This window comes from Wasmannia auropunctata, unplaced genomic scaffold (genome assembly GCF_000956235.1).
Source record: "Wasmannia auropunctata unplaced genomic scaffold, wasmannia.A_1.0 LD336023.1, whole genome shotgun sequence".
Classification (NCBI taxonomy): Eukaryota; Metazoa; Arthropoda; class Insecta; order Hymenoptera; family Formicidae; genus Wasmannia; species Wasmannia auropunctata.
In genome coordinates, this window is record NW_012026867.1 from 1,754,457 (window position 1) to 1,763,523 (window position 9,067).

Here is a 9,067-nt window from a genome sequence, read left to right on the forward strand (position 1 = left end):
GCTTGTATGACAGATACAGTTTTTAATTTGAAGATTTAAATAAATCCGAAATCATGAAAACTTTGTTCCCATGCATTGAACCAAACTTAAATTATACTTAAATGAAATTCTTTTGAAATTCTTTAATGTTATTTATTTACTTTTCTATTAAATTAAAAAAAAATACACAATCAATCACAAGTCCCTCAGGGATAAACGAGGTACTACATTCATGGACTGCAGTTCTTGGAACAATAATTTACAAGCGTAAGGCACCGTTATCGGAGAGACGGAAGAGCTGGATTTGCATCTCTGGCACCAACTGTTGTACCCTATCAGACCGCATTTATTACAAACGTCAACTTTAAAAGCATCGCTCGATATCATGAGCCTCTCTACTAATAACATGCTAGCTCCATAACTAATTAGACAGTCACGCTCCATTTCACCCAATCGCAGACCACCTTCCCTGGAACGTCCTTCTGTTGGTTGACGTGTTAGAACTACCCTTGGCCCCCTGGCACGAGCGTGAATCTTGTCTTGCACCATATGTTTCAATTTTTGGTAATAAACCTATAAATCACATTAAATGTTATACAGAGAAACATCAAATACATTCATCTGTTTATCTACGTTATAATTATATAAAAATAAATTATTTAAAGATGTAAATCTGTTTTATTATAAATAAAAGAATTTGGAAATTTTCATTTAACTATGTAAAAGTATCTTATCTTTTAATCAAAAACAAAATTCTTACGAAATATATATATATATATATTTATATGCTTTATCTGCTATTCATTAAAAAATAAAAAATTGTGTATTTACTTATTTTTTAAATAAATTTCTTATTTAGATGATTACATCAATTTAAATAACAATCTTTTTTTATCTAAGAGAAACTTACTGGTCCAGAGTAGACATATCCTGTCAACGGTCTCCCAGTCATGCCGTCATAGAAGAGATCTTTACCCAAGTAATTAAAGCCATTTCTCGCCAAATCTTCACAAATGTCTTCCACTTTGGCATCACTAAACGCTGCAAGCAGATGAAAATAAAGTAAGATGAAAGTAAGATTAAGCATGATCAAATAGATAAGTCGTTATCTTTTAAAATGTACCTGTTGCATCATGAAATTTTCCGTTCATGACGCCAGCTTTGCTGGCAAGTACCTCTATTAGTTTGCCCACCGTCATTCTAGAAGGAAAGCCATGCGGATTCATAATTATGTCGGGACACATGCCATAGTCGTTAAACGGCATGTCTTCTTGCTCCACGATTAAACCTGGAATGGACATTGATTAAGGCCGGATTGATTAATTACGCCTTGTATTTACATAACACGAAAATACCGGGATAACTGTACCTATAACGCCCTTCTGCCCGTGGCGACTACTGAACTTGTCGCCAATCTCCGGCCTCCGAGTTTGCCTTAGTAACAACTTTACTAAAAAGGCATCGTCTGCGTTACTAGATACGATAACTTTTTCTACATACGACGGCACCAAGCCTTTATACTGGACTTCTGCGTTCCGATATTCCGTTTGTTGTTCATTGCCGAAGCTTAGGGGGGCCATAATGTCACCTGGCGCCGGGACTTGCTTATTTACCAATATCTGCATACGACACAATATTAAGTATAATGTAAAGAAATATTTAATATTGTTCAAATAATATTTAATGATCGTTCAAAAAAAAAAACCAAGAGATACTTACAGTCCTATTTTCCACCATTTCACCAGGTGCCACAATCCCGTCGCTGTCGAGTATTTCGTGCTTCGGTATAAGTTTCTTAGTATTGGCGTCTATTGACGGTCCCATGATTTTGTCGTGCTTAAGATTCTTATATTTCTTCAATATACATTTCGAGTTTCGATACACGAGACATCTGCCGTATCCCCTGTCGACGGAGGCTTTGTTGAAGATCAACGCGTCTTCGATATCGTACCCGCTGTACGACATCACGGCGACGATCGCATTCTCGCCGGCTGGCAATTTATCGAAATTAATCAGGTCGCTCGCTCGAGTTTTCACTATCGGCTTTTGCGGGTACACCAGATTGTACATCACCGTGTCGATGCGATTACGTTGATTGTATCCTATAGCCCCCATGGCCTGTTTACCCATGGCGCACTGATAGGTGTTCCTCGGGCTCTGATTGTGGTGCGGATACGGTATCAGTCCCGCGCACACTCCCAACACTCCGAACTCCGCGATCTCCAGATGCGTCGTGTCGTCGTTGATCCCGGACTCCGTGCACGCGATTAAACTGTTGTTTTCCTCATTCACATCCAAATATTCAATCAGTCCTAAACAGTTGATAAACAACGGCAGAATAATCAGACGGCTGAAAAAGAATGTGTGTATATATATGTATACAAATGTCATGTAACAAAATTAGCCTAAATTGTTTACCATAATAAAGAAAGTCCTCGAATGACAAGATATTTCGTTCAAGATCCTCCATGTGCTTTTGTTTAACAAGAGACTTTCCATTCTTGACGATGATGCACGGCCTGCACAATCGCCCGCCGTCGGTACTGATTTCAACGCACTTGTGCCGATGTTGCGTGTATATCGATACGAAACTGTTGATGTAGCCCTTCCTGCGCAGCAATCTGAACTGACGCACCAGCTTCTGATAGTTCTGCACGATGCCCACCATGATACCGTTCACGAAAACCGTGTACGTGTCCTTGTCGGTCAGCTCTTCCCCGGCGAGGGTGTAAATGTTCTCGACGCCGAGATTGAGCACCAGCTTTATTATCGGCTCCTCCGGCACCGCCGTGGTGATGTGGGCCATCAGAGCCAGGTTCTTCACCAGGCCGCAGGCTTCCCCCTCGGGCGTGTCGTTCGGGCACAGCATACCCCACTGCGAGCCCTGCAACGATCGCGGACCGGAGACCTTCCTAGTCTTCTCGAACTGGGAGTGGACTCGCGTCATCATACCGAGCGCCGAGATGTACGACAGCCGTGAGAGCACCTGCGTCACGCCATGCCTCTCCATTCTGAATCTCTTGATCGTCCAGTTGCCCGACGATATAGCGAAGGCCAGTCCGTTGGTAATTATATCGTGCTTCATGTACTTCCAGACGTCGAACTCCGCTTTTTTCATCTTGGGGATATCCTTTTTGGCCTCCCTTTTCATCTCGTAATTGAACCTTTTGAACACATCCTCGAACATCAGGGCGAGAAGGGAGCCGGCCAGTTCCAGACGTTTGTTGCCGTAATAGTCCTTGTCGTCGATCAGACTCCGGTCGGACTGCGCGTTTATGACTCTTCTGATCATCAAGGCGAGATACAGCGCCTTCGGTCTGAAATTGAAATCGACAACGGGCACGTGGGACAATACGTTCGTTGCTAATGCGTCTTTCATCTCGTCGGTCACGCGATTATTATTTTTCGAGACGTGAAATCTCATGGTCTGCCTCCGTTTGTTATTGAGATATTTCAACGCTTGGTCCTGCGAAAAGACGCCCATCTTCTGGCAATCCTCCAGACTAGCTGCAAATTTGTTCAGATACATCTCTTGCGTCCCGACCATTTGCATGATCTCCAAGTCGCTCACTATCCCCATAGCTTTGAAAATGATGGTGATCAGTATGTCGTCTTGGAACATATTGTGCCTTATGTAATATCTTCCACCTTTACCCACAACGTTCGTCTTGGTCTTCTTCTCGTGGGTGGAACTGTTGCACGCCGCGACAACGCAGTTCTTGCTGTCCTCCTCCAAAATAATCCTATTCCTAATCATTTGTTCTTGCATTAATATAACCCTTTCCTGGCCGTTTATGATGAAGTAACCACCGGGATCAAGCGGACATTCGTTCATTTTGGCTAACTCGGACTCGGATTTTTTAGTTAGCACACAGTTAGAGCTGCGCAGCATTATCGGCATCCTGCAAACATTTACAATTATATTAATGATATTGGTATCTTAATAATTTGTATTTACTACTGTAACGTTCTCGGTGCTCTTACTTTCCAATAAACTCATTTTTCTTTATTATTCGCTCATCACCTCTCACATATTCAATATCTACTAAAATTGGGGCAGAATAATTTAAATCTCTTAAACGGGATTCGTGCGGTGTGATTGGCCGATCCACGAGGTCAACCTGAACGACAGGCTTGCCTACTTGTACATCTAAATATCTGGAAGGTGAGAAAAAAAAAGTTTGCTTAGTCCATCATCCTTCACAATTGCATCATCCAAAAGTACATGACATTGCTCTTACTTTACATAAAGACGTGAATCTTCGTAGCTTTGAACATTTTCATTTGCCTTAACAATGTTCTTGATCTCTTCATTGATGAAATAGTTGAAAGAATCTATGTGTTGCTTCACTAAACTTTTGTGTCGAAGAAACGCCGCCACTAATTTCCATTGATCCTGATAATGTGTAGTGTTTAATAATTAACAATAGTTAGATCGTGTGAGCGCAACAGAAGAAATATTAGAAACAAAAATAAATACACGAATTTCAATCTATCTCAGAAATCGTGTAAGATTCCACAATACACGGTTCCTGATAGACTGAAATTCTTATATTTATTTCTGTTCCTAATATTTCTTTCATTGTGCTCAACACGGCTTTATTTATTATCCAATAGTGATTTAAAAAAAAAGGGAAAAGAAAAAAAACAAGGACATACTCCACTCGCGAACAGATCAAATTCTGCGCTTTGGGATGTATCACTGAAATATAACAATACTATATTTCAATGGGATGTTTTAATACAAGAATTCATATAACTGTCCCTATTAGTGTGCTTTTATATTTAAATAAGTCATAAAAATAAACTGGTACAAATAAATAGACAGTGTTTTTTTTATTAAGTTAATACTTTAACTTGATAAAAAAAAACACTGTCTATTTATTTGTAATGTATTTGTAATGTATTTTCTATAAAATATTAAACTGGTACAAATAAATAGACAAAGTGTTTTTTTTATTAAGTTAATACTTTAACTTGATAAAAAAAAAACACTCTATTTATTTGTACCAGTTTAATATTTTATAGACAATAAATAGACAAAGTGTTTTTTTTTATTAAGCTAATACTTTAACTTAATAAAAAAAACACTTTTTTTTACTATTTACTTGTCAGTTTATTTTTATGACTTATTTAAATATAAAAGCACATTAATAGAAACGTACAGGCACACTAATAGGGACAATTATCCTATATTTTAAAAAAAAACGACATGATTATGTATTATATTTACCTCCATTTCGTTCGTCTGTGCGTTCTTCACGATTATAAAAATTATACAGTTTATAAATTGATATTTTTCAACTGTATTCGGCAATGAAGTCATCCACGTGGTCAAAGAATTCTTCTAATCTTTCTAGAATCTAGATAGGCAGCAGCTCCCACGAGGATTATACAGCCTGTGTGTGTGCATATGTATGTGTGTGGTGTTTACAGTTTACACCCGGTACCGCAAGCTCATACTCATAGATGTATCGGTGAAAAAAGTCGAAAAAAGCATGGGAGAAGACTGAATCGTATATAACAGTCTACAATGCACGGGTAAAACGGCATTTTACGTATGGAAAAGTATGGAAATGTATTTTCTCGAATGCGTAGATTTTCGAGAATAAAGCCCCAGCGGGCTCGAAAAGTGGACTTAGTACGGACGCGCACCACAAATATGTGCGGAAAAGTGAATTTTGCTATGTAATTTGAATTCACTTCTTCAGAGGGCGTTAGTGCGCAAGGACATTTTAGCGTTTACACTCTTTTTACAGCCACCAAAGTGCTGTCATGTCCTCTCTCGGATCCTCTCTGGTTTCTTGTTTTCCTCCACCATGCTGGCTCATGCCCTGCGTAGTTACAAACGCGACGCATGTAAATAGAGTGTAATATAAATATCGCAGAACCGATAGAAACGTCATTTTTTTCGCGTTACTTCGAATCCACTTCATCATGACTGATAAAAGGCAGCACAGTTTGTCGGTGAGACAATTAAAAAGTTGTAAATGTATAACTGTATGTTAAATAAAATACAACTTTTTGACCTCGATAAGCGAAAGCGTCGCTGTATATTACATAATTACGATAGTCTTGTTCACTTTATGCAAGTCTTCAATGACTTATAACATCTGAATTTATCTGAAATGCCAAACCTAACCTAACCTCTTTCTGTTTCTTAAAAAAAATATTTGTATGCTCGCAGAAAGAAGAAATAGCGAAGCAGTTTATGCTGCCGGAGAGGAAAAGCAAAATCGCAACGTTATTAAAACAGGACGGTCAAGCGTATTGTATCTGCAGGAGCTCCGACAGTTCTCGCTTTATGATGTGAGTAAACTTGCTGAGGTATCAATGCCCAGAATCATCTTTGTCTAATCTTTGTGCATATTTGAGAGATTACGATTCCTACTTTTAATTATTCCAGAGGATGCGACGCGTGCGAGGAGTGGTACCATGGTGACTGCATAAACATAACTGAAAAAGATGCGAAGCATATAAAACAATTTTTCTGTGTTGTAAGCAAGTGATTTTTATACTTAGAACATATGTTACTGGAAGGAGAATTGAGTGCTGAACGTGAAGCCAACATCTGTGTGAGAGAGAAAGGTATAGGTTCCCAATTGACTGTAATATGCATGTGCCATTCAGCCTCCACTTTGCTCATTTTGCCTAATTTCTTATTTTTCGAAAATCTTTTAAAATAAATGAAAAACGAGGCTAAGGGGAACTGAATGGCACATACGCATTACAGTTAAATGGGAACCTATACCTTTCTCTCTCGCACAGACATTAGCTTCAGCTTGATACATGAACGGTATAGACAATTCTCCTTCCAGTAGTATATGTTCCAAGTTTTTATACAAGTGAATTTTTTTTTATCCAAGTATCAATGAAAGGCAATTCAGTGTGATTAATTTACTGCATTCAGCGTTGTAGAGAGGAAGATCCGACGTTGGTAACGCGATACAAGCCGCGCAGGACTGACCAAGACGACAGGAAGCACAGGAAGTACAAAGAGAAGGAGAGAGGACATCGATACGAGTACGACGCGCCGTGGGGTCCTAGCGTGGAGAAGAAATCGTCCAAGCGTTGCGGGGAGTGTACAGGGTGCCTACGTACGGAAAATTGTGGGAAGTGCGACGCTTGCAGGTGACGTGCGAAGGAAATGATTGGCAAGGCCGTCGTCTGTGCGATGAAGCGATCTTGCTCGTAGAATTGATCTTTGAATTTCTGTGTGTCTAGGCATCTGAAGAAATTCGGGCCTTCCGTGCGATTGAAGCTCAGGTGTATTCAACGAACCTGCCGTGTGGTGGGCGATCCGCTGAAACCTTCCAAGAGTCTCAACAAAGGGGCGAAGTTGACCAAGAGGCGGAGGAGGGATTCGAGTAACGAGAGGAACGAGTACTTGGAGCCGCCGCGCCACTGCTTCGGGCCCACGTGCACGAAGCAGTCGCGACCCGGTAGCAAGTACTGCTCCGACGATTGCGGCCTGAAGCTGGCGACGAGCAGAATCTACCAGGTGCTACCGCAGCGGATACAGGAGTGGTCGTTGACCGCGTGCATCGCGGAGCAGAACAACAGGCGCGCCCTGGAGACCGTGAGGAAGCAGCAGCACGACGTCCGCAGGATACTGCAGGAACTCGAGAAGAGGCACGTCGAGTTGGATCGTATTGTCGAACGCGCGAAGCACGCCTCCATCGATCCGCAAGCCGAAGTGGACGACAACGACGACACGGAGAGCAGCATGTATTGCATCACGTGCGGCCACGAAGTTCACTCGAGAACCGCCGTTAAACACATGGAAAAGTGTTTCAATAAGGTATTAACAAAGCGCGATATATGAAAAGCGTACGGTTCTGTCGGTAGCGCTTGGATTTACGAGTTTCTAATGGGAGCGTTTTTTTTTTATGTAAACTTAAAATATTGTATGCATCTTTCCTGATTTTACTTAAGTTAACAATGGCTCGTTTTATGAAACGCGAGTTCTTCTTTTTCCGCGAGATTGAAAATGCTTATTCAACTTGTAATTTTCAGTACGAATCGCAAGCGTCCTTCGGATCGATCTTCAAGACGCGCATCGAGGGCCAGGTGATGTTTTGCGACTTTTACAATCCCGGGAACAGGACCTATTGCAAGAGGCTGCGCGTTCTCTGCCCCGAGCACTGCAAGGATCCGAAAATCGGCGACACCGAGGTGTGCGGCTGCCCGTTGGTCACGAACGTGTTCGACGCCACGGGCGAGTTCTGTCGCGCGCCCAAGAAGAGCTGCGTGAAGCACTACATGTGGGAGAAGCTGCGACGGGCGGAGATCGACATGGAGAGGGTGCGGCAGTGGCTGAAGATCGACGAGCTCGTGGAGCAGGAGCGGCAGATCCGGTCGAACATGGCGACGCGGGCCGGTGTACTGGCTCTGATGTTGCACTCCACTTACAATCACGAGCTAATGGAACAGATGACGCACGAGCAGAGCAGGCAACAGCTGCAGGCGATGGAGGAGGAGCTACAGAGGAGATACGGGATGCATCAGAAGGAACAGTGCATGGAGTAGCGATCTCTACTTTGTCATACTTGACTAATATACCATTACTAGGTTTTTGTAACTTTCAGCTGCACTTACCACTTTTTGTATTTTCTCTTCTCTTTCTTTTTTTTCTCCGACGGTGAATGTGTTTCACAATTAAAGGATGAAGAACGTAAGAAAGTGCAGCTAAACAAAACGGACTCAGTGTTAGTGTTACTTCGATATAATGTTCGTTTCGAACTGATTACGCGTAGCACGGTCGATAGTTTTCCTAACAATTGTCGATGTAATCAATCGCGGACTGAGAGAACAAAAAAGTTGAAAAGCTACAGAAAGTCGGTAGAGTGATTGTAAACGTGTATGTACTGTAATGTAATGTGCGTATATATGTATATTATATTATGTACCTGTTAAAATGCTAAGATAATTCCACATGATAAATATGGTTCCTTTAAGTCATTTTTGGAATAAATATGCACGAAGTCCAAGTACGTTTTGATACATTTTATCTCTTGTTTAAAGGAAATGTGTGAGAAAAGAATATCTGCTAACGTGACATCCGGTCTATCGTAATCGTACTTACGCT

At 41.3% G+C, this 9,067-nt stretch overlaps 2 protein-coding genes across 2 annotated transcripts; one reads left to right on the plus strand and one right to left on the minus strand.

Annotated features, from left to right (window-relative positions):
• Positions 1-115: 115 nt before the first annotated feature.
• On the minus strand, positions 116-5,687 carry LOC105453021 (DNA-directed RNA polymerase III subunit RPC2-like). The gene is made up of 9 exons (XM_011694674.1): positions 5,213-5,687; positions 4,221-4,375; positions 3,964-4,137; positions 2,398-3,881; positions 1,699-2,291; positions 1,349-1,598; positions 1,103-1,267; positions 890-1,020; positions 116-552 (listed from the first exon to the last, which is right to left on the minus strand). Exons 1-9 carry the CDS (start codon positions 5,303-5,305, stop codon positions 175-177), a joined length of 3,423 nt encoding a protein of 1,140 aa, XP_011692976.1. The 5' UTR covers positions 5,306-5,687; the 3' UTR covers positions 116-174.
• Positions 5,688-5,739: 52 nt separating this feature from the next.
• On the plus strand, positions 5,740-8,972 carry LOC105453020 (CXXC-type zinc finger protein 1-like). The gene is made up of 6 exons (XM_011694673.1): positions 5,740-5,946; positions 6,167-6,288; positions 6,386-6,476; positions 6,890-7,110; positions 7,204-7,780; positions 7,996-8,972. Exons 1-6 carry the CDS (start codon positions 5,917-5,919, stop codon positions 8,506-8,508), a joined length of 1,554 nt encoding a protein of 517 aa, XP_011692975.1. The 5' UTR covers positions 5,740-5,916; the 3' UTR covers positions 8,509-8,972.
• Positions 8,973-9,067: the final 95 nt, after the last annotated feature.

Bases quoted from the DNA above. Each gene is read 5' to 3' on its own strand.
- LOC105453021 (XM_011694674.1), bottom strand. From the start codon at position 5,305: ATGACTTCATTGCCGAATACAGTTGAAAAATATCAATTTATAAACTGT. The intron at 1,599-1,698 runs GTAAGTATCTCT...TGTCGTATGCAG, and splicing joins AAATGGTGGAAAATAGGACT to ATATTGGTAAATAAGCAAGT. The intron at 1,021-1,102 runs GTACATTTTAAA...ATCTGCTTGCAG, and splicing joins AAAATTTCATGATGCAACAG to CGTTTAGTGATGCCAAAGTG.
- LOC105453020 (XM_011694673.1), top strand. From the start codon at position 5,917: ATGACTGATAAAAGGCAGCACAGTTTGTCG. The intron at 5,947-6,166 runs GTGAGACAATTA...GTATGCTCGCAG, and splicing joins AAAGGCAGCACAGTTTGTCG to AAAGAAGAAATAGCGAAGCA. The intron at 7,111-7,203 runs GTGACGTGCGAA...CTGTGTGTCTAG, and splicing joins GGGAAGTGCGACGCTTGCAG to GCATCTGAAGAAATTCGGGC.